General features: G+C 42.3%; 1 protein-coding gene across 2 annotated transcripts; it reads left to right on the top strand.

Annotated features, from left to right (window-relative positions):
• Nucleotides 1-1,685: 1,685 nt before the first annotated feature.
• ikzf2 (IKAROS family zinc finger 2) lies at nt 1,686-22,269 on the top strand. 2 transcript variants are annotated; one of them, XM_084478794.1, is made up of 9 exons: nt 1,686-1,992; nt 3,070-3,125; nt 4,627-4,673; nt 8,607-8,723; nt 10,904-11,092; nt 12,764-12,931; nt 16,773-16,910; nt 17,255-17,386; nt 18,341-22,269. In XM_084478794.1, the coding sequence occupies exons 3-9, from the start codon at nt 4,640-4,642 to the stop codon at nt 19,276-19,278; spliced, it is 1,716 nt and encodes a 571-aa protein (XP_084334920.1). In that variant the 5' UTR covers nt 1,686-1,992; nt 3,070-3,125; nt 4,627-4,639; the 3' UTR covers nt 19,279-22,269. The 2 variants fall into 2 exon arrangements, with proteins under 2 accessions (XP_084334920.1, XP_084334921.1); XM_084478795.1 differs by lacking the exon at nt 1,686-1,992 and adding an exon at nt 2,813-2,879.
• The last annotated feature ends 2,787 nt before the right edge of the window (nt 22,270-25,056 follow it).

Genomic DNA, 25,056 nt, shown 5'->3' with positions numbered 1-25,056 from the left:
AATGGGTTTCAACTGAACTGTGAAAATGTTTTTTGGGGTTTACTTACACTTGAATAATAAGTGTTATATTTCTTGCAATAATGCTAGAGAGATGGTGTGGCACATTGCTGTGTTTAGTTTTTCCAACCAGTTTTTTCAACCAATTCAGGGCCTCCTTCACCTTGGATGTGATGAAGCTGTTGCTGGCTCCATCTCCCTCCACAAGTGAACGTGGTTTGTTTACCCCAGACATTGGCAGAGCATTGGTATAACTTGAGTTGTCTGACCCCAGTAAGCAGACAATAAGATAAAAAACCACATTCCTCCATTTTACAATTTGTTATATCTAATGTTATAAATATTTGTAACATTTGTTACAGTTAAATATTTATTATGTTTTGGTTATAGTTGGATATTTGCTATCTTCTTGGGGAAAGCACGTGCAAACGTTTTCACTGTAGCTATGATATTTGCAAAACTTATTTTAGAAACAACTCAAGGAATAAAAATCAATGACCATGATTCGGTCAACCTTGTTTTTATTTCACTCAAGCTCGAAAGCTGCAATTATTACATTATTTATGTCTTTTGAATTATGGTTTAATATAAGTACTCTAAACGTAACTAATCATTACAATTTCTTTGCTGTTTAGTGTTGCTGTTATTTGCCTTCAGGATAGTATTCAGTAAATGTTTTTAACTAAGCTGTTGCAGTTGTTCGAAAGAGCACCAGTGCCCTCTGTCAGTCTCTCTGGGCATAACATTCGTCTGCATCAAACAACCCGATTATATTCTTTCTTCACCATTATTTCGTTCAAGACTTATTCAGCGATCAATTGATGATGACCTTTCATGAGGTCCTCAAATATGATCAAATTGTCAGTTTCTGTTTAAGATCAGCACATTCATATAATCAAAATGAGTCAGAGGTTTGAGAAAATAGTTTTGACAAGATTTTCAAATTCTTTTGAGGTTAATAAGTCTCTGTTGATATTTATTTACCCATTTTAATTGCATTTTTAATAAATCAAGCCAATTACACACTTCAGTTTTGGGAGCAGAGGGTGGTGTGGTTGGTGAAAATGTTATATTTTTAAGAAGATTGTGCGAATAGAGCAAAGCAGTGGATTATTACATGATTGAATGAGTAAACCTATTCGTTTATATTAGTATTTCTTCACTTGCATTCAAAATTGTGTGAGTAGGCCTAAATATAACAGTGAAAGTTTGGCGTTCAGACAGCAATGTCCATTACGTATCGTAGGAGGGCGCTATATTACAAAGAAACTTAAATTGAACGTTTGCTGAACTTCAACTGTATGGACGGTAATGACAAAGGAGTAAACGATTGCTGTCATCGTTAAGATGTAATATGTCCTTTAAAATAATTTACAACGATTAAAAATATATATAGTTTGACGTTTTCATTACTCACGGTAGGCTATAACATACTCAATACAACACATGTTTCTCCTTTGTCCCTCACGATTTCCATATAGATAAGATACTTGCTTAGCCTATTTTAAATAACAATCGGTTACATTTTTTGGTCGAATTAAACAAAGTAGGGCTGCGACATCTCCTTAACTCCAAAGATTAATTCGTGCACGTTTCCAAACCCTCCATGCAGCTTTTAATCCGCGCTCATGAGTCTACACTGTAACCTAATCGATGTGTCGAGCAGAGAGGGCTGATGTGCGGCGGCTTGTCTCGTCCACGCAGATCTGCTTCTCTTGTCAGACAAGTTCCCAGAATAGAAACCCGGGGTGGCTGGTCTTGTCTGCCCTGCTTTTGGCGCTGCTTCGAAGATGGAGGAAGTAACCGGTGACGGATTGACCAACTGTTGCTGCTGCTGCTGTTGCTGCTGCTGTGGAAACAACTCCAGCCCTGAGGTCTGGCGTGTTGTAATATAATAAGTCTAGCCGGCTCCAGACCAGACGTGTGTGTTCAGTCAACAGCAAGTTCGCCAAGAAATCTTATCTCATGGATTTCTATAAACTCCTCCGTTTGAAGGTAAATAACTGAAGGGATGCATCATGTGCATACACGCAAAGATGTGTCGCTAAATGCATAAAATAAATTATCGCCTCGTCGCTGCTGGTGTAGCCTATACACGGTTTAATCGGTGAGCTAAGCCATCAGTCATCAGCTGACTTTTAACAGACGGGCGGTGGGCGCATGTCTTTAGCGAGGAAGACAGGTGCGTCTCACGCCGAGTGGCCGGACATGCAGTCTGGACTGCAGTGATCGGAAAACCTGTTGAACGTCTGCGGCACCGGTCAGCTTATTGTGTTGTTGTTTTTTTCGTTTTTTTTTTTTTGTTTTTTTTTACAAAAATAAGCCATTAACGTTGCAGATGTAACCACGTGTGTGTGTGTGTGTGTGTGTGTGTGTGTGTGTGTGTGTGTGTGTGTGTGTGTGTGTGTGTGTGTGTGTGTGTAAATCAATAACTAAACGATGAACTACTGATGCTTTCCCCCCCCAGTGCCTGTATGGTGTCAGGGCTCCAAACGTGACTTGGCCACGTTGAATCGCTTGCTTAACCTAACTACAAACCTGCCTACCCATCGGTTTCCCAGTGCTTCAGTTGTCAAAATTACCCTGGCAGCTCCCTACCTCCACTGAGGCTAATTCCTTAGGAACCGGTGGATCCAGTTTGATCCATCCCTCTTTCTTTTGACGATTTCTCTTTAGTATTTTTTTCCTGACCTGTTGAGTATACCTTGTAGACGAAAAACTAAAGACGAGATTTGTAGGCCTGCTCTTTTAAAAATCAACATTATGAAACGCTGAGATTAAAACCAACACTTTGGATTAGAAGTTGGGTGCTGTGCTTGGATCGGTTGGCGGGTACGCGAAGGAGGTAACCAAGCAGAGAGGCCTGTAGTGACTTTCATGAGGTTAGAGAGCCTACCTCTTCCTAGACCTTAAGTGACAGACGTTTAGGTGTTTTTGATTGGCATGGGTTTTTACTACCTCCGGCCTAGATAAATCACCTTCATTTATTCTTATTTTAACCGTATTCGAGTTTTTTGTTGAAATATCTATATATTTATATTATATATTTAAAGATCGACTCTTTTTTTTAAGGAAGGGGGCTGTGCTTGAATATCAGTAACCACGTCCTCGGGGAGACACTCATAAAGGTATTTTATGTTTTACTTTCTGTCTGCCTGTCTGCCTGTTTCGTTTTTAGTTCACAATATATCTATCTATATATCTATCTGTATATATATTTCTATATATATTCCTTCTATATATGTGTGTGTGTATATATCTATATATATAATATATGTGTGTATATATATATATATATATATATAAGGATGTATGTATGAGGATGTATCTATAAGGATGTATGTATATGTACATTTCTGATTTTAAAAAAAAGGCCATGACAATTAGTAGAAAACCAAATCACATCCAATCATACAACACACTGTCAATAGATTGTATTGCTTGCAAAATGTGTCTCAACACAGCTTAATCTATACTTGTGTATGAGATTTGGTTATTGATATTTAGATAATAAAAATTGCATTGATCACAAAGTGTTTTAAAGATTTAAAGAACCTTTCAATTCATTAAAAGGTTAACATAAGCTGCCATTTGTGCACGCCACTGCATGTTATGTAAACATCTGAATGCACTAAACATTATACAGTTCTAATATGTATTTTATATTGTATTCCTTTTCTAGCATTTCTTTTATTTTGCTCTTCCATTGCACTTGCATGCTTGGTTATATTGACAGCTCAGTATGAGGAGTCATCAAATGCCATTTGAAAGTTGGCCTTTGAAATGCCTTTGAAACGTTCACTGCCATAATGGCTCTGAATTCTTGTATAGTGTGTATAGATGGTTATCCAAAAGATTGGAAAAGATGATAGTAGCATTTAAAGAAGTCACAAGTGGCTTCTTAATTGGCTATCATCTATCTCTAGTATTTATTTTTCTTTATTTGATTATATCATCACATGGGCTTTATATTTAGTTTGTGCTGTAGTGTCACACTCTTAAAAGTTGACTGATAGCAATACATGCATATGTATGTTTAATGTTAATTTGATTGTTGAAAGCCACACCACCTCAATTGTTACTCATTATATGTGACCTCTTGAACAAAATGTATTTTATTAATAACTTAATCGTTAAGATTCTAACGATTAAACAGAATTTGGTCGGCTTAAAATGAAAGGGTTACTAAAAAATGGAAATGGCAATATGGGTTTACAAGTAACAGTAATTTAAATAGAACGTAGTTGTCACTTCTCCAATATAACCAACCACTGGTGTAAAAGCAAATTGACAGCAGTTTGGTGTTCCTCATAAGTATGACTTTCATTAATAATCATAAGCATTACTAATTTCTAATGTTATGTTGTTTTATTGTGATCACTGTTTCTTGAAATAAACATAAGTACATATTTATAGGCATATTTACATATAGAAGAGAACAGTGAATAGTACGCTTTTAAGTAAGAAGTAAGTTCCCTACTTGCTACTGTATTTATGCACAGCTCATTATAAAAATATCAACTTGTTTTTATCCTTCTCTCTCAAGGGTGAGAAGGGCCATTGGGTGCTATCTGTGTGACGTTCTATATTTATTATTTGTATTTATTTATTCATGTTTTATCGCTGCAGCGCTTCAATAGCAATGGAACCAGACGTCCCTGTTGGCTACAGTGCAAGTAAGCCCCGTTATCTTTAATATCTTCTGCCACATTCTCTGCTTCCTCTGTGCTTAAAATATCAAAATAATGCATGCCCATTTTCTCAAATCCATTATTTGAAAAAAAACGTATATAAGTATGTATGTATGTACATACCTGTAACCCTAACCCTAACATAAAAAAGCAGCAAATCGTTCTCCATTGATCATTCTCTAGGACATGTGATTATCGGTTTCTAAGGCCATAGAACCAGACAAGACAGGACAGGGGTTCAGCAATAACAATGATAACATTATTCTCTTGAATACCAGTCTGATGATGCCGATCCAAATCCATACATGCCTATTCGAATGCACAAAGTGATAAACAGTTTCCCCCCTCCTAGGGCCGGCTCCTGTCGAGCTATAGTTGTAGTGACCGCTGCGTAAGCAGCCCCGCTGTATGATGAGAAAGCACTGCTGGTTCTGCATGCTAGTGCAGAACCAGCGAGAGTCTAGTGCTCTCCCCTTCTACTGATTTCCTTATTTCCGAGCAGTGGTCTCTGTGTTTTTCTCTCTTACCCTCTTTGCATCTCGCCTGCGTCCCCTAAAGCCCCTGTTTGTGACTTTCCCTACATGTTTTAACTTTGATAAAATGTATGTTAAGTACGAAATGAAAAATTTCCACCACGACTCAATCGACTCAGGGAGACATGCCCTCCATTTGAAATTGCTTTGTACCGACCAATAGCGTTACAGTACAATGAGAGGACGTGACATTCTGACTAAAGTTTTGTACAGCGGAAAACCCATTTCCTTTTTTAATAGTGTGACAAATGAAACGTGTATCGCTATTACCTGCACGGCTTGAGGACATGGTGGCTACTAGCTTCATAGTTGTTAGGTTTTGGTCACTATTGTGTCGACACCGTCAGTCACTACCGCTCATGTGCTAACTCTGCACATGAGAGGTAGAGCTAGTGTTATAAATGACGTAGTTCCTCATAAATGCAGGTAGCTTGTTCTCGGTCTTCTGAATGTCAAATATTGCGATGAGTTTGACTGTATGTCATAGTTAAGAAAACAAATGCTTCGGGAGAGTGTCTCTCACCCTCTCTAAGAAGCCCATCTTAGGTTGCAATGAAAATCAGCATGTTACAAAAAGGTTTTTAATTGTTCATTTTAGTTCCTTCGCACAAGCTGTATGTAGCACTGCCAACATAACGACAATTATGAATCAATTAAAACAGTTTAAATTAATTAAATAATGTTATTTTAAAAAAAAGGTATAAAGGTATTCCATTAATGTTGTATAACTATTGACAAAAGTAAGTCTGAAATTAGCTTACTATCATTTTATAATGATTTTACACAGATAAGCAGCCAAATACTTTTTTTGTAAAATATAAGGTGTACCATCATTAATTAAGCTTATGACTAAAACTATAAGTGCATTAACAAAGGCATGTTGAACTCGTTTTCCTTAGATCAACTAAACGATTCACCGTTTCAGAACTATACGTACTCAGTGCTTGGTGCTAGTACTTTCCTTCTCACCACTGGTCACACACACACACACACACACACACACACACACACACACACACACACACACACACACACACACACACACTACACACACACACACACACACACACACACACACACACACACAGAGCAATTGACACAGATATCCAGCCTCAAACATAAATGATTAAACATCTCTAACTGGTTAATGTCCATTATGTGTTCCTGAAAACCTTCTGGGTGCAACAAGGATAAAGCTGTGTGTGTGTGTGTGTGTGTGTGTGTGTGTGTGTGTGTGTTTGCTTACATGTATGTGTCTTAGTTGTTTTGGTATGACTTAAGGCAGCTAGTGAGTTCGACAGGAAAAACCAGATCCAGGACTTTGCAGATCCATAAAACCATAACCTGTCCTGTACCCCTCACACACACAAAGGGAAACAATCCAGTCACACATTGAACTCTAATCTCCACACAAACATACTGAGAGTCAACACACTACATGCCTTTTGTATAGTATGTGTATGTGTGTGTGCGCTTTCCCGTGTGTTTGCATGAATGAATGCAATTATATGTAAGGGTGCTTCTATGCATTCAAACTAAGCTATTTTTCACTCTGTAGCCCTATAACCACCACAACATGAAAACATTTAACTGTATACTGATAGGCTACTCATTGATTGGATGTGTGTGTGTGTGTGTGTGTGTGTGTGTGTGTGTGTGTGTGTGTGTGTGTGTGTGTGGTCTCATCTTTATAGCCTTTGGGTGGACTTTAGGTTATACTGTGTTTATTTATGTATTTATTTAGTTATTCTTAACATAGAGGGACAAACGCTTGACATTGTAACTCCAGTAGGCCTACCAATTACCAGAATGTGTGGGATTGCCAATTCAACATGCAATTCGACTTTATTTGGCCATCTATTGCTATATCATTAATAATTAACTCATCGTTGATTATCCTTTGGGATAATCAAGTATTTATCTATCTTAATAAATGAGTAAACATTATACCCTATAATTATGTTGTTATCATCAGAAACAATCAGTTATTGAAAACATTTTGTATCCCCCATGCCGGTGAGCTCTAAATTGAACACAAATACTTACATTTATGCTCAACAAATACACACTAAAACACATTTCATTATCATATTTTTTTCTTATGACGGATCAGTACGTTTTTGAAAATTCTCAGCGCACTTGTGTAGTGAATGATGAAAACGAATGAAAACTCATGTTTTCATTAGCGTTTTCCATGGCGGCCTTAAAACGTCTTTCAAGGAAAAGCAGAAAATGGACCGTCTATAAGGTGTGATAGAAACAAGCGTCTCGGCTACTGGGGCTGCTGTCAACTTGCACTCTACAGTAATGGAAAATCCCTCATGACAAATCTGGGACAGTCCTGTCTACCGGACGGCACTGCCAACTGATCGGCGTTCGGTCACCTGAGATTTTCCTCTAACCTCCAACAACGTGTAACCTGAGCCTCCAGGGCCACGGGATTCTTTCATGGACCACGTCTCCCAGCATGCATCACTCAGCAGAGCAGGGGAACAGTTTCTGAAGAAGACGCTGTCACATCAAAGGGGCAAATTGGAACATAGTCCAAACAACCCTAATATGATTTTTATCCATCTCGTGCAGTTCTGGAGCGCGACGTTTCTGAATGTCACAAAAAAAAGAATTGTGACATATATAAATAAAAAATAGTAGAATTAATGCTGCTATGTATACATTCTCTTTTGTAAGTTACAATTATTTCAATGAATTTAGCCACGGTGCTGCATCCTTTAGGAACTAAATACACAGCTATTTGGTTCCTAAGGGATCCAACACCTTGACCAGGGAGGTGAGAAGCGTCCTCCACCGCTGCCTGCGTATTGTTCCGTTGACCCCGTTGTGGGTTGTGTAACGGGATAACGGGATTGGGTTTGTCGAGCCCTTTAGAGTGGACACATGTGAGGCTGGACGTATGCTTTCCACCGGCGAGGCTTTTAGCCACCGGCCACTCAGTGGAGGAGGAGGAGGTGGCAATCTGATCCTGGGGGTGATGGACATCATAGGGATCCCGTGGCGTAGTTGACTATCTGAGAGCTGCTTGACCAGCGACCATGACCTCCCTATCGGAGCTATCCGACCTGTCCGTCATGGGACTGCTCGGGTCGGCTCCAGTGGGAGAGGGTGACCTGCGAAAGGGAGTTTGAATTGTAAAAGAAAAGCACTGCTAGTGTGTGTGTGTCTGTGTGTGTGTGTGTGTGCGTGTGTGTGTGTGTGTGCAGAGAGAAATAAAGATATGGAAGGAAACTATGTATGGAGAAAGGAAGAAAAAAGAAAGAGAGAGATACTTTGTATGTTATCCATGTGTTTGTGACGCTGTGTGTGTAGTGCAATGCATTGACGATCTGTGTTCCCGGTTTGCTGTGTGCCGCTGCCATCTGTCTCCCAGGTAACGGCCAGTGCTCTCCCAGGAAGGAGAACTCGAGAATGCTGGTGGACCTGTCGTCGAGCAGCAGCAGCACACCCAACGGAAAGGAAACACCCCAGGGTCCTAAGTCCCCCGGGGGTAAGCACTCAATACAAGCACCTTTTGATTTGAATGTGAAGGGATCTGCAGACAGACACTCCAGTCAGGACCGGTTTGTAGACGTAGTCACATGGATACACACACTGTATATATGTAATGTATATGGACATATACAATCATTAACATACCGCTACAGACACACTTAAGACACAGTGATTCATACGCACACACATGCATGCACACACGCACACACACATGAATATAAATATCTATAAGAACTGATTGTTTGACATTTATGTTTCCAGCAATTAGCAACTAGAAAACTGGAAACATTTTGTGTCAAACGGATATAAACATGTATGGTCATTCTCAAATTAAATTTAATTAAATTGTTTGCTATGATTGTTATGCACCCTGCCTGTCAAACACTATGTCCAAGAACAGGGCACTTATTATTGAAGCGTATATATGTCGTCTGTATGTCCTTCGTTCCTTAGTGAAGTTGTACTGAGCATGAGCATGTATGAATATCGAGTGAGGCCACTGGTTTTCAGTGTTGTGCCAACCATTTGCTTCAGCCCGCTCTGACCGTGCTCCGAATGGTATCACTCTAGGAGGAGAAAGAGATGTAAACGGGGGGGGGGGGGGGGGGGTGAAAGGAAGCACAAGGACAATCAGATCCGCTCCCGTGTTGCCAGGAGACAGCTTTCAAAGACGGCTCAATTGCTATTGCTGTGTCGTTATCAGGAGAGGTCCTTTTAGTGCAACTCCCCCATTGCCCAACCCTGCCACAGAGACGCACAGAAAAAGATGAGCTGTGCTGAAGAAATGGTCGGTCTGTGTCATCTGTGGAAGAGTCAGGATATTATTTTTACAGACAGAGCCACAGTTTTTGAACGGACTTAAGGCTCAAAGGCCATCAGGGACAGAGGCCTAAGGTGCATACTGCCCCGGCTCTCCAGCCGAGAGGTCACCAGCTTGGGATCACTGCCAAAGGGCGTGGAGGCTTCACATTGTGTGTGTGTGTGTGTGTGTGTGTGTGTGTTCGATATGATTTCTACATCGAGAATACTTTTCCCGGGCGCTTAATTCACGCAGATCCTGTACACACCTTGTGTGCGGCACACACTCCTGTCGCCACCCGTCCACGCACACACATACCTGCTCCCTCCTTTCTTTTTCTATGGCTCCTCCCCCACCACCACTCATCCAGCCGGTCTCCTACCCTCACCCCGCTCCGGGGGGGGGGGGGGGAACCCACAGGGCCACAATCACCTGTCACCCGTGCAGCAACACTCCCCACCTCGCAGGACTCACCACTGGGAACCTGACCAGCCTGTTTCTCTCCCTCCCATTGTCTGTCGCTCTGACTGTCTGGCCTTCCGTCTCTCCCTGGCTGTGCTACCTGTACTCTGTGTGTGCGTGTGTGTGTGTGCGTGTGCGTGTGCGTGTGTGTGTGCATATCTGTATCTTCTTGTCTGTTCCCCCTGACGTTTGCACATGACGTTTGTGTGTGTGTGTGTGTGTGTGTGTGTGTGTGTGTGTGGGTGCAAACTTGTGTGTGTGTGTGTGTGTGTTTCAGTATTTGTGTGTGTGTGTGTGTGTGTGTGTGTGTGTGTGTGTGTGTGTGTGTGTGTGTGTGTGTGTGTGTGTGTGTGTGTGCGTGTATGTGTTTGCATACATGCACGCATTCTTGGTTTTGCCGAGTTCATGGGCTATTCTGGACCAGCTGCATCTCAAAAGAATATGCTACTACCATTGCTATCAATACTGATATTAATATCGGTTTACTTTCTTCTGTTAGAACTGCTATTGCTGTCTTTCCCACTGTCAGTACTGCTATTGCTGCCTTTCCTTATGTCAGTACTGCTATTCCTGTCTTTCCCACTGTCAGTACTGCTACTGCTTTTTGTTGAGCCCACAATTTTAACATGGTAAATAACATGAACAGCATCATTTATTATTAATGTTTTTTTGGGATATATTGACACAATCGTTGTAGGTGTAATATGTTAGAGAAACAGGGACAATCCATACAATGGGCCAGGATCAGAACAACAGAACTATTGGTAGCCAAATGTTTTATTGGGAATCGAGATGTCTATGGTCTCTAAAATCTCACCACAAAGACCGTTGTAGTGGTGGTTGGTAGAGCCACCTTCTCTCCAATACTATATCCCACAATCGGGATTCATTTTCCATTCCTCCGTCTCCTACAGAACCTGCAATAAAACAGGAGCAGGAGGAGGAGACAGTAGATGGAGACGGTCGGAGAAGCCTGGATTTGGAGGGGACGGGTCCAATGGAGGACAGAGAAACAGGATCGGAGGAGGCCACGACGGCCAGCCCTAACAACCTAGACGAAGGACTGGATAGGACTGCTGATGCAGAGAATCAGCTACTTAATGGTATGGGATTCTGATTACTATAGTATGTTTAGAGTCTTAGTGAACAGCTTGAATTATGACAATATCAGATCTATTAAAAAAAAAACGTTTTGGGCCAGGAGTTATAGGGAGGAGAGGGCATGTTATCCCCATGGTTGCGACCCAAGACGTCTTTGTGATACTTTTGGAGCACCATCGTTGTTTATAACCTTATTTCGGACACAAAATTCAACATTAACCACTGGCCAGTTGGAGCTCCACACATCCACACACACTTGGCCGCCGCTGTCCTTTGGTCATGAAATGAAATTACATGAAATGACCAAGGGCACTTTACCGTCACAAAAAAAATAACGCTTCCACTGGCTAAATTTACTTTTACTTTCTATTTCTCTCAATAAAATTCTTATTTCCCTGACAGTACTGATGCAAAAATGGCTTTACTGATGATTACTATGTTGAAGATCATGTAAGACATATTACCATGTTTAAAACAAAACTAAAAATGATTTGGTTATCACTAGCCCTCTTAAAAAGGAATATATATATTTACGAAGGTAGAAAATATATATATATTGTATAATAAAATCGATATACATATATGTATATATTTAAATATATTATATATTTTGGATTCTTGTGTTTTCTGTATTTCTATTTTGTAGTCATGCAAAATGTTTCTCTTCCTTGATTTCTACTGCTGTTCTGTACTTCCTGCATTTTCATATACGATACTTAGTTGCTACGATGAATCTACTTTATAATTGAAGCTTGGAGAATGAGGGTTTGGGTAAAATCTATTTATGGAAGTGGGTGTGGAGTGCATTAATTATCCGGGGAAAAAGCCAAAAAAAACATTCCAGAAATCCCCCATAACCTGTTCCCTAACTCCACGTCAACCGAGACTGTTCCAGTTGTCATGGTGTTAGCATCGCATTTCTAGTGGCGGAAGATCACAATGCGACGATGCAATGACGAACAGTTGGACAAAAGCAGTTGTTTTTTTATTCAAAACAAAACAACATCCCTGGATACAGAAGTGACCATGTGGGGAATGGATTGAAAAACAAAAATGTAAATAAGAATTAGTACAATTCAGTGTGTTAAATGGTAGAGCTACTTTATGAGTCCAGTGAAATGAGATGGCCATGTCAAAGCAGATGTCCATGTTCCGGAACTTTCACTGAAATTCCAAACTGAGGTTCGCGATTGGACATTCATATCAATAACAATTCATCCTGACCTTTATTTGAACAAAACAGTCTCGTTTGGTGAACCATCAGCAACGTCCTAGAAAATACTCTCTAATTGAGTGGGTCAAACTAGTTCACATTCATGATTGAACTAAATTCTCATTTCCTACTTTCAAACAACTATCTAACAGCAGTCTTCCATAACCTATAATAATGTTTTGCATTTTTAAGCCACTGATATTTCTGCCCATTTTGGCACCAACCACACTCCCAGGGATCCCTCTTCTGTGTTCCTTCTCAAGGTTATTTCCTCGATATATGGCAGCGTTTTCCCCCGTGCTCTCCTCGTGGCTATGCGGGCTGTTACTGTAAAACGTGGCCCTTGAAGCCCTTTGAGACTGCAACTGTGCTCAAGGTCTAAACACAAATCCAATGGACTTGACCTGAATTACCTTTGACCGATTGTTGGGCTCTTGTCCCCCCCCCCTGTTCCCTGCAGGGGACAGGCCCTTCCAGTGCAGCCAGTGTGGCGTGTCCTTCACCCAGAAGGGTAACCTGCTGCGTCACATCAAGCTCCACACAGGCGAGAAGCCCTTCAAGTGCCCCTTCTGTAGCTACGCCTGCCGCCGTCGCGACGCCCTCACCGGCCACCTGCGAACACACGCAGGTGAATCTCACTGAGCACGCCCGAGAAATCACGACACACACCCTTATTAGCTTTTTGGTGCCATTGATCACAAAACCATCGAAAAGATTAGAGTCAGACTAAGGCCGGCCTCCTGCCGTCCTCCTGTTCAAAACCCAAGGCTACTGCTGAGTAGGCCAGCCCCACTCATGAAATAATAAGATCCTTTATTTATATTGTGCGCAGCTCATATCCATTGGCACATCCATTTCTCAGAAAATTAGAAGGCCACACAGAGATTTTTTTTTTTATTGAAAGGGCTTTTCTTCCCTTCAATGTTTTCCTGTATAAGACCTATCATAGATTCATGTCCATATCACTTGCTCCTTAGCAACCTCAACCTTTCTCAACTTAATCAAACTTACTCAAGAATGAAAGAATGAAAAATATTTTATTGATAAAGAAGTCTTTGATTGCTTCCACTAAAAAGAAAATTGTCTGTCAGAGTCTACGGTGGGAAATAGCATCCATAGCAAAGGTCTGCAAATCATTGCAGCAGTCTGCGATTCCCAAATAACGGACAGCAGGAGGGACCGCTATCAACCGGAATCGATCTGAATCGAATACTCAATAGAGCCGTGTAATAACTAAATATATCAGACTCCAATCGTAAACCACCTTGTCAAGCATGTCGCTTTGTTCCAACGTGTGCTCCCGAGTCAACGCGTCTTACAGATTAGATAAATAGTTGTCTGCAGCACGGACCACAGGCAAAAAAAAAGTGGGTGTGTGTGGTGAGTGTGGCTGCTGCTGTTTCCGCTCACATCATCCCCCGACACACCGATGAGATGGGCACCCCCTCCTCACTGGTAACCTTTGAGATCTGGGTTAGACTATTACATCCTTCCTGCCCAAAAAAATGTCATTTTTTTCCTTGTGGGCCAGGTTCTTGAACTTTGCTGTTATTTGTGTCCCTGCTCCGTGGGAAGGCAGGCTCAGTGTTACGGCTGCTCCAAATCGATCAGAACCCTCACCGAGATCCTAGGAGTGATATCGTCCGGGACCTTGTTTAACGCAATGTTGCAACACAAAACTTTAGTGCGCGCTTTCCCTGGTATTATTAAATTATTATTCCCTATATTATTATTATTAGTAGTAGTAGTAGTATTATTATGAGTATTATTAGTATTCTGACAAATGTAGTTATTATAAGTCGCTTTGGATAAAAGCGTCTGCGAAATGCCCTTAATGTAAATGTCTGAATGTAGTAGTATTATTATTATCATATATATGCAATTTAAACAACTTTATTCTTCCATTCTGAATTGTGTTAACATGGTACAAAGTTACAGTGAGCTCAAGAGAGAGAGACAACATACAAGTTGGAGTCCACTGGTTTAAATAAGCTAAGTGAGTGATAAATAACCAAATTACAATTGTCCATCATGGTCGTCACATACTTTACTTATGAGTGTTTCTCAAAACATTTCCCCAGGTGTAAACCTGTGTAAAATTACAGGGGCTCAGTCCACCGACACTGGCTACCAGGACAATAGTGCCTTAGACAGGACTGTCTGTGGTGAAAGGATTACTCATCGCGTAGTGGCGAGACAGACGCTGGCTCCCACTTACATTAGTCAAATGCACCCCAGCAGAGTCAGCAGCAGCTCACTGTTCATCTACAACATGATTAAGAATAGCTACCGAAAGTGTGATTCCTAGACCGTCATCTAACATCTGCATACAGCGAAGGTGTGTGTGTGTGTGTGTGTGTGTGTGTGTGGGTGTGGGTGTGGGTGTGTGCCGCATTTATACTGCAAATGAATTTGTTATGCGGTCAGAGGTGTGTGTTTATAAAATGGCTAAAATGACAATGGCTTCCAGCCAATAACATCAAGGACTGGAACTATCCGTTTTATAATATCTGTTGAATTAGAAATATCCAAGATTAAAGTTTTCCATAATTTTGTGCTGGTGTTATGGTGTGTGTGGCATGTAAGTTTCACTGCATGCAGTTTTGGGGATCTTTTCTTGCCATCTCTCGCCACATACTAGTCTTATTTTGCCATGTGGGTGTATCAGGTACCAACGTACAGTTGTGAGGACAGCTTTAGTATTGCAGCATGAAACCGATACCTGGGCCGGTGGTGTCATAACACTAATCCCAACCCCAATGACAATGTACTATCAATAACCATGCTTAACATGATGGAAAGTTGTACTGTAGCAGCCATGCAAAATGCAGCAGTTAACCACATTGTAGGAACAGTGAAACAATCTCGTCATGTGTCATACCGCTAGTAAGTTGGGCGATTGCCACACCATTTGTATTATTGGCTAATCTGTTGTCAGGCTGGGGTCACACAATGGCAAATCACTGGTAGATACCATAACTTCACACCTCCATGGGGAAAATGTGGGGGCTGACGGAATACACAAAATTGCGTCGTGTGTCGCATTTTATTTACACTATTGCCATGTGGGCAATAGTGGGTTATGTGTTAGATTGTTATGAAACCTGTCCTGTGAAGCACTTTGAGACTGTCACAGGGACTAAGTGCTGAATAATTACATTGGACTTGGAAAAGCAAGCCAGGGTAGTCATGAACAATATAAATAGATTGTAATGTTATACAATGAGGAATGATTTTACACACACTGCATTTCAGATTTCCCCCATCTACCTCAGACGGTAGTCGCTCGTGGCTTCCTTTGCGGACTTTGTATGTATTGCTGTGTTTCTTAATGCATGTGTGTGTGTGTGTGTGTGTTTATGTGTGCGTGCTTGTGTGTGTGTGTGCGTGCGTGCGTGCGTGCGTGTGTGCGCACGCGTGCTTGTGGGTGTGTGTGCAGGCATACATGCTAAGTGGCCACGCGGTGGGTCATGTGTGCGTGGGAACGCGTGCAAGCGTTTGCTCCCGAGTCGCTTAACTGCAAGGTGCAAAAACGGTTGCTCAGTTCTCACTGCGAACCAGGGTCCACTCTGACCTCCCAGGGGTGTCGGCGGTGGGCCGATGCGTCAGGAAGTTGACCGCCTTCGATGTGGCCTCAGCGCCATGCAGTGTGCAGCGCGTCGCCCTTGTGGTCCTGAGAGGCGCTCAGAATGTCACTGCGGTGGTTTTGAGAACATGACACTTGTGCACGAGACAACTTTGCTTCCTTTCCCGCCAGTGGCTCCCGAAAGCACGAGCGCCACTTTTTCTTTTCTCGCTTTCACGTTGAGGTTGTGCGTCTCTCCAAGCGCATTGCGAGGGAGATCTGGGGTTAATTGGTTCTCATGAGATTTCTAAACGCAGCGTTGTTGAAATGCAGGCCCATCCTCCATCCTTCACCACCAAGCTTCTTGAGTATCAACCGTTCTTCACTTTGTGACCTTTTAGTGTTCTGAAGCGTCTGGTTTCACTTGAGACACCCAACTAACAGCTGTAGGTGTTGGCTGTTTGTTCCAGAGACTGAGATGTGTGTGTATTTGTGTGGGCATACGTGTGCAAGTGAATGTGTCTGTGTTCTTGTGTGTACACACACCCAGTATATGTGTGCGTGTGTGTGTGTGCCTTTTGGAATATGTGTGCCTTTTTGTGTGCGTGTCTGTGTGTGTGTACGTGCGTGCGTGCGTGTGTGTGTGTGTGTGTGTGTGTGTGGGTACGTACTGTAGGTGTGCATGTGATTGATGACGTTGCCCACACATTCTGGGATCCGACCAACAGCAGTGGAACACCCGTGATGTCATCTCCCTTAATCTCATTTCATAGTAGTAACATCTCGTTGGCCATGTCTACTATGCAACCTTTAGCAGATGACTGTGGCGTGGAATGTGGGGGGGGACGCGGCAGATCGGAATTAATCAGCTCTCTCTCCGTTTGATGTCGGGTTTGTATTTCAGTTGGCAAACCGCACAAGTGCAACTATTGTGGGCGGAGCTACAAACAACGGACCTCGCTGGAGGAGCATAAGGAGCGTTGCCACAGCTTCCTACAAAGCGTTGGTATGGATCACTCCGTCAACACTGGCCCTTACCCAGGTACTGGCTGCATTTGAATGAAATAGGTTGTGGTCAAATGGTGGCCGAGCTCCATTTTGAAAGATGTTCTTGTCGAATCCATGGCTTTGTGGTTTAAGGTTGTTTGAATTCATCTTTTATGTCGATTTTAGTTTCAAGCTGTTAATTACTAATTAATTATTAATTACAGTAAGACTGCCATCTGGCTTACTCGTTTGATACCAAGTCAATATGTTGTGCATTGCACATTAGCATATGTGTTGTCAGTCACTAACGCCTCAAAACTTATTTGTTAATTTGAGCCGCTTTACAAATTGTATCCCCCCTTCCTCCACCCACCCATCCGCCCACTGCCGTTCCCCCAGGTGAGGTCTCTAAAGAGCCCCAGATCCTAGGGGAGCCGGGCTCCATGGCCCTCTTCGACCGGCCCCCCGTCATCGAGAGACTCCAGAACTCTGTGGGCAAACGGAAGAGCACCAACCCCCAGAAATTTGTGGGTGAGTGCGTTAATGGTTCCCAGCCACACTGCAGCTTGTGTCGCTTGCTCTGGGGGGGGGGGGGGGGGGGGGCTTTGTTGTGTGTGTGCGTGTGTGTGTGTGTGTGGCCTTAAATGTTTTAACTTTAGGCTCAATGCAACACTCACTTTTTGTTTAAAATGTTTTTTTTTAATCTTTTCGTTCAAATCCATTAATTAGGTAAAAAAAACTATGAATATGGTGTAAAAAAAAAATCAATCTTACTTTGAAGCAAAGTGATTGAATGACTTAAACCCGTTTCCAATCCAATGGCAGACCTCGTCCAGGTCTGCCATTTCATTCTACACTGCTGTAGTAAAGTGGTGATGGTGGTGGGTGTGAATGCATGTTAATATGATTTAAATAGTGACACTTTATATTATAAATCTAGAGCTACTTGTTCACATTTAATTGTTAACATTTTCATTTTGGTCTGGTGGGGTGGTTTCTATCTACGTGCATTTGGGGTATTTCTTTTTGTTTTTGTCTGGCTATTAGGGTTTACGTGTGACATTATTAGATATAGGGATTAGATCTAGCGCGACTGAGGCCGGATGACAGAAAGGCGAGGAAATGTTTTTCGCTCTTGTGGTTTGGTACACCTGTAACTTTGACATTGCTCTTATCGAGAGAGCAGTTCACCGCTTCCCTGTTGTTGAGGGGTTAAGCACAGCTTTTTTTCGCTGGATGGGACTTTCCGCATCATTAAACTTGAAAACACTGTCTTGAATTGTAAAAAAAAGTTTGAAAAACACCAAGCTCGGAAATGTCACACAGATTTGCCTCATTGTGCATTTCGACTATCTCTTCTTCATCTGGATAGTTTTTTTTTTCAGTGGACTCTCATTGTCTCTGACTTCTTCTGCCGTGTTTCATCTAAACCAACGCCAAGGTGGCTACTAAACACCATCGGTTTGATGCTTTATGTTTGTTCAGGTGAGAAGTCGATGCGCTTCACCTACCCCGAGCAGGCTTACGAGCTCGGGCTGAAGTACGAGAAAGAGGCGGAGGCCATGCAGGCCCACATGATGGACCAGGTCATCAACAACGCCATCTCCTACCTTGGGACCGACTCGCTCCGGCCCATGGTCCAACACCCGGGGCTCCCCATCTCCATGGCCGACGTGGGGCCCATGGGCAACCCCCTGTACCACCACGTGATGCCCATGGCCCACCACCGCCTGGAGAGGCCCGGGAGCCGCAACTCCATGCCGCTGCTTCCCCCCCAGCCCCCGCTGCCCCCTCTCTTCCCGGGTCACCCTTCCTCCAACGGCCAGGGCCCTTTCCTCAGGCACGGCAAGCACCAGCATCAGCACATCCTCCGGGTGGCCCGGGACAAGTCCCCCAGCAACGGGAGCGGGATGGACACGGACTCTGCACGCAGCAGTCCTCAGGAGAGAACCGGTGTCCACGGCAACAACAACAACAACAACAACATCAACAGCAGCGGCGGCGGCGGCGGCAACAACCCTCCTTCGAGTTCCGGGGCGCACGCCAGCCCGTCGAGGACGCACGCAGGCGAGCAGGCGCACGAGTTCACGAGGGTCGCCCCGGCGGGAGGCCGGACCGGCGGCGGGACGCCCGAGCCGCGGCGGGTGGCGGCGGCCGCGGTGGAGAGGGCGGCGGCGGCGGCGGCGGAGAGGGCGGCGCCAAGCGGGGAAGACGTGCGAGTGTTTGGCCGCGAGGGACGGGAGATCCGGGCCTTTCAGTGCGAGAACTGCAACGTGCTGTTCCTGGACCACGTGATGTACACCATCCACATGGGTTGCCACGGCTACCGGGACCCGCTGGAGTGCAACATCTGCGGCCACCGAAGCAAGGACCGCTACGAGTTCTCCTCCCACATTGTGCGCGGCGAGCACACCTTCCAGTAGTAGGGCCACAGGAACAGAAGAGATTAAAAGGAAGAAAAAGAAGAAGAAGACTCGTCAACAGACGGAAGCACCAAAGGTGAAGTGAAGAACAATCACCGTACTCTATTTTTAAGCTACTTATCATATATGAAGGTATGGGCCAAAGACTTATTTTCTTTATTTGGTGACGTCAAATACGATTTTTCTGAAAAAGGAAAAGGTAAACTGTTAACTGAGCAGCTAAACTAGTACTTTGTGAAGTCATCCACATTTACATGCATCTTATTTTAATATTTATCCCTTTTTTTTTTTTTCTTTTTTTTTTACTGCACTTGACTCTTGGCCATTTTCGTAAAGGGCTTGCGTCAGTTGTTGTTGTCCTTAAGATGGGCCCATCAACATATAGATCGCCTGTAGAATGTCAATCATCTGTTATCTGCAAATCCACTTCAAACGTGTCCATTTCTCTGCCTCATTACGTGGATCCCAAAGTCAAAAGAGTACACGTTTCACAAGTGAATTGTCCGCTCCTATACTGACTGTTCATGATTTAGACATCCATACAAAAAAAGACATACACACGGAACTCCTGTTTGAGGCAGTTAACCAAATGGCTTGATATCCCTGTGATGCACATTCACCGCTGTGTCCGAATCCCAAACCGCTGAATTGAACCCGTGCCTGTAGGGTTTTTACCCTGTGGCTTAGAAGAGGCACGGGCCAAAACCCTAGAAGCACAGAATTGAACCCGGGCCTCTAGGCTTTTGGCCTGTGGCAGGGCGGAGGCACATTGCGCAACCGTCCATCTGGAAGTTCAGTTTGAACATGCTCAACGGTACAGCCCACACACTCCCTGTTTCATAGACACATTCACAAACAACCAACATGAACACACACCGCACACACACACACACACACACACACACACACACACACATACACACACACACACACACACACTTTCATGCACACACAGACTCATTTATTTTCAAAACCAGTTTCAATGCCACCATATTGCCCATGGTGGAGTATGACCTCAGAATAAGAAGCGGGTTGTATTCACAAACCAAAATGCTACCTTACAATCTCTAGCCATCTCTCAGTTCTGTAGGAGATCAAACCAAAATGCAACTATGCTAAGCACTTCAACACAGAGGCTCATAGGTTAACATAGGTTTTGTACTTGAAATAATGAATTAATGAATAATGAAATAAAACAGAAAACTGAATTTAAATGTCACATCAAGGACCAGAACTTGAAGGTACAAAAAAAGCGGAAAATGGATACATTTAACACACACAGACACACACACGCACACACACACACACACACACATGCACGCACGCATGTGCGCACGAGCGCACACACACACACACACACACACACACACACACACACCTCTGTCCCCACACTCAACAAGGATGCAGACTTGTCTGCTATTCCATTGTTGCACTTTATGCCCAAGCAGTGGGGTTGAGTAAAGAAAAGCATCTATTGGGTCTTATTGGGTCTCAACAGGCTGAGACAGACCGCAGTCCCCGGGTGTACAATGGAAGACGCTTGCGCTGTATAATTAGCATGTGGTTAAAGTTTGACCAGCAGAAGGTACACGCGTGTTGTATCCTGTGGAAGCTGTTGGCCTGCAGACCTCGCAAACAGTTTATCATGTCAAGATTGAAACACGTCGGGCTTTTGTCTGATGCCTTTTAACTCTTGTGATCAAATAAGGCAGCTCTTTAAAGTTTTACGATATCTTATTTGTTTGCTTTGTTTACATATTGTCTGTCTTTCATTCAAAGAGTGGCCAGTTCATGCACATCTTTCGCCTGTAATGGATAAGGCTTTGGCTTATATTAATGCCCCCCCTTCTCTGGGTGCTGGGGGGCTGCACCCAGGCTGGGAGTATCGGCATTCCTGTAATGCATTATGATTTGCATGATATCATACACTCTTGAACCATATTTGTTTCACCCATTTATTTCTATTAATCTCTTTAACATGATTGGTATTTGGAGGATACCAATGGAGTATTGACGATACAATTAACTATGGTGTGAATTATTGATAAAGGTCTGATGTTATGACAAATTCATTAATTATTGAAAAACATAATATATTGTTGATTAGGTGAACATCATTTAACATTTATTATTTAGATATTTTAAGGGGACCAATTCTCTGGAACATGTAACATTTCCAGTTGGAGGCTAGTTATAGTTATAGCCATTTGCTATACACAGTAACAACTCTTTACCTTATGAAGCTAAGTGAACAAAGAATGTCTTTATCTGATGAGGAGCTTACTTGAAACGAAAAAATTACTATTATACAAATTTGTGGACCATTTTTATATATTGTATATACATTTTTAAATCTATTTGTGTTGAATGCCTATTTTCCTCAGAAATAAATACATATTTTTGTGACATTCTGGATTTTTTTGTCATTTTAATTGACAAAAATGCCAGGAGGCAAAGGTATAAAAAAATTGGATTCTGGTTATACATATATTCACTAGTACACACAGACATTGTGTTTTCTGAATGTTTGATCATATCTCATGATGAATTTGTTCTAATGGGAGGGTTCTCAGGTATTTGCAAAGGGAAGTTTGTTTGTTTTATTCCAATGTGTAATTATGATTGTTGTAATGTTTTTTGTTGTTTGCAATCTCTTTGACCTAATCTGGTCTGAATGATGTAGAAATTGATTTTTTTTTTTTTAAGTCCTGCCAACAACCCTCAAAAAGTCATGAAGATACTTGGCTGTGAATAATGCAATGTACATTTTAAAGGCGATGAGCCGACCACTATTCACATACTAGAATCATTATTTATGGTGTAGGATATGAAGTTTGAACAATGAAACTCTTGCACATAATCTGAGTGTTGTCCTACAAATATGTCCGGTTTTGTTTATTTTAATGCAAAAGGATGCATTGTATTGGTTGTATGACCAAAACCCTGTTGTAAACCATGCCATTGTCAAAATCATTTAAATAAAATTATACAGTTTTTCTTTTTGTAATTTCAGGAGTTTTGATTACTTTTGGCAATCTTCTATCTTATAACACCTTCTAATCATTCTTGTAATCTTGACACAAAATACTAAACTAAAGCAATATTGTCTATTGGAATTTGTATGCAAATCCCCATTGTAATTTCATACCAAGGATCGGAAAAACCTATGTTGGCAGTCTACTGTTTGTCATGATCCTTTTTGACCTTTGCATGCTTCAAAACTGTGGTCTGATCCATCCTCTTTTAAAAATACTGCAGGTTATTTAAACAAACACTCCTACCCTCATATAAATCGGCCTGTTCTACACTATCCCTATGATTAAATTATAGCGACAGTGGGCTTCACTGTCGCTATAATTTAATCATTGTGTTGTGCTGAATGATAACACCCTCATGGCTACATATATATATATATATATATATATATATATATATACGGCAGTCCTGAGAGCTGAACACACTGCATATAAAGAAAACACGTGCTCATAGACAAAACACAAGCAAATTAAGAAACCATGTTCAACAATCCAGACATAACACATTACAGAAATTTGCTGCAATTACATTGTGTTCATTACTTTTTAAGTGTCCCTGGAAACACTTCCAGTATCGTTCGTTGTAATCACAGCGCATTTCTGTGAAGTATTGCGTCTGTGTTCTGTTGTCTGAATTTGAAACGTGTTTCCTAATTCTACACATTCATTGTGAAATGTATTTATTTATCTGCTTTGTCTAGGTTTATGTGTTTTCTTAAGTTGCAGTGTCTTTAGCCCTCGAGGACAAGGTATATATCTTGTTTGGCTAAATGCGAAACACAGTAATGTTTATTGAAGTAGATGTATGCTGGCTGTAAAGCAGACTTCAGTTAGCAATCGTAGAAGACATGATAATGTAACAGGAACACTAACGGTTGGCTTAAATCACAATAAGAACATATATTTAAAATTCAATAAGATATGGTAGGCAGCTGCCTAAGGTTTCCAAAAAATTGTCTGCAGATCCGATGACATTGAAAATAACAAACTAGTTAGACAAGTGAGGTAACCTATCCTGGTTACTGTGAATCACAGGCAGCACTAAGCAACTTAAACCTATCAATGCTGGCCCCGCTCCAGATCTCCTCCTCATGTTATAGACCTCTGAAGAATAAGTCCCGCCTCTGAGGCTCCCGGTTCCCTCAGTCAAATGTCTATGGGAAATAACATAGGGTTTTTGAATGATTGTACATATCAAACTCTGTAGGTGGCGGAGAAGTAAAAGCTGCATCACGTTTTCAACTACAACCGTTTTCATCTAGTTTCAACTGGGTTTTTGGATTTTTGGTGCCGTTAAAGTAGCATTAATAATCGTTTACTTCTTTAACGGCACCAACAATCCAAAAACACAGTCGAAACTAGATGTCGTAGGCAGTTCCAAAGCCCATTCATTGCCATACCTGGCATTCTTGGTGGCTGGAAATAGTAGGTTACAACAGTGAATGATTGAGGTCATGTGAATTAGTTACGAGAGGTTTCATACTGTAAACGGGCCAGGCCAATGAAAACTCACCCTAAAGCCTAAATCATGGGTGAAGGAATCTTTAGGGACGTGTTGGACAAAATGTAAAAAAAAACACCTTTCTTTGGACAACATGCAAAATCAGCAGATGAAAAAAAAATGATCTATATTACTCTGACTAACCACAGAGCATACGTCTGACATCCATGTAGCCTCATCAACACTCTGACCTACTCATATTTAATATTCCCCACTGCATCATCCACACTGCATCATCCACACACTCTGACAAGTTTCATGTTGTCAATAGTGCAAAATCGATTCGATGAGGGCGCGATCCATCAGTGGCCAGATCGCCACAGGGGGCACCAAACCATTCATTGTTTATTTGTAGCTTAATAGAGGCTAAAGATAGAAGAAAGAAGCCTTGTCTGTTGCTATTTGTTTTGCTTTAACATTGTCATTGTCCCTTTTCTTTAGTACCTTTTGGTGCATTTCCACCAGTGGGTGCGCTTCAGCCCAGCACGCCTCAGCCCAGTAGTGAAGGTGCGGTTTGGCCCAGCTCAGTTACGGCTCGCGTTTCCACCGCCGACAATACCCTTATGGTCGGGCAGGGGTTAAGCCGGATGGCGATAGCCGCGGCAGCTATGTAAGCATTGTGACCTCATAGCAGCACGGCACAGTGTAGCCTGCTAATAAATCCAAGGAAAAAGAAGAACGCGACACAATGAACAAAGAGCAACAACGTAGGACTTCAAAGAAGGACGTCAAACTTTTGCGCAAGATTTTCTTCAATAAAACTTTCGCCGTTGTCCAGAAATACCTTACGGGTACTGATTTTGTTTGTTATTATCCCAATATCGCACGGAAGTGACGATTCTGTCGTCCAATCAACGGACGTGTGTAGCTCGAACTTGTTGGCACCTTTTCAGACGTCTCAGTACCCCAACGGAGGAGTACTACGAGATGAGTACGGCTCATCTCAGTCCGGACCACGCCCACTTTTGGCGGTGGAAACTCTAACCGTGCTGCACCTTTGCATACCGAACCGACCCGCACCCGCCGGTGGAAATGCGCCATAAGATACCCTTAAGTGGACAACTTTGAGTTGGTTGTAGCCTGTATATTTTATATATTGTGTACGGACTGCCTAATAAAGTATCAGTTTTCCGCCTTGAATTTTTTTCTTATTTCCCAGTCCCCTATACTTCAGTGGGTCATAACTGAAGGCTTTATTGAATTTAACTTTTTAAGATGTATGGCGATAATTTTATTCTGGTG

The sequence above is a fragment of the Micromesistius poutassou genome (assembly GCF_964030765.1).
Source record: "Micromesistius poutassou genome assembly, chromosome: 14".
Classification (NCBI taxonomy): Eukaryota; Metazoa; Chordata; class Actinopteri; order Gadiformes; family Gadidae; genus Micromesistius; species Micromesistius poutassou.
The sequence above is the reverse complement of the archived record's forward strand: the minus strand, read 5'-3'. Positions and strand labels throughout refer to the sequence as shown.

What these genes read in the sequence shown, in the direction of transcription:
- ikzf2 (XM_084478794.1), top strand. Translation starts at nt 4,640, where the DNA reads ATGGAACCAGACGTCCCTGTTGGCTACAGTGCAA. An exon ending in CCACCTGCGAACACACGCAG is followed by an intron (nt 12,932 to 16,772) that starts GTGAATCTCACT and finishes TTTGTATTTCAG; the next exon opens with TTGGCAAACCGCACAAGTGC. An exon ending in CAACACTGGCCCTTACCCAG is followed by an intron (nt 16,911 to 17,254) that starts GTACTGGCTGCA and finishes CCGTTCCCCCAG; the next exon opens with GTGAGGTCTCTAAAGAGCCC.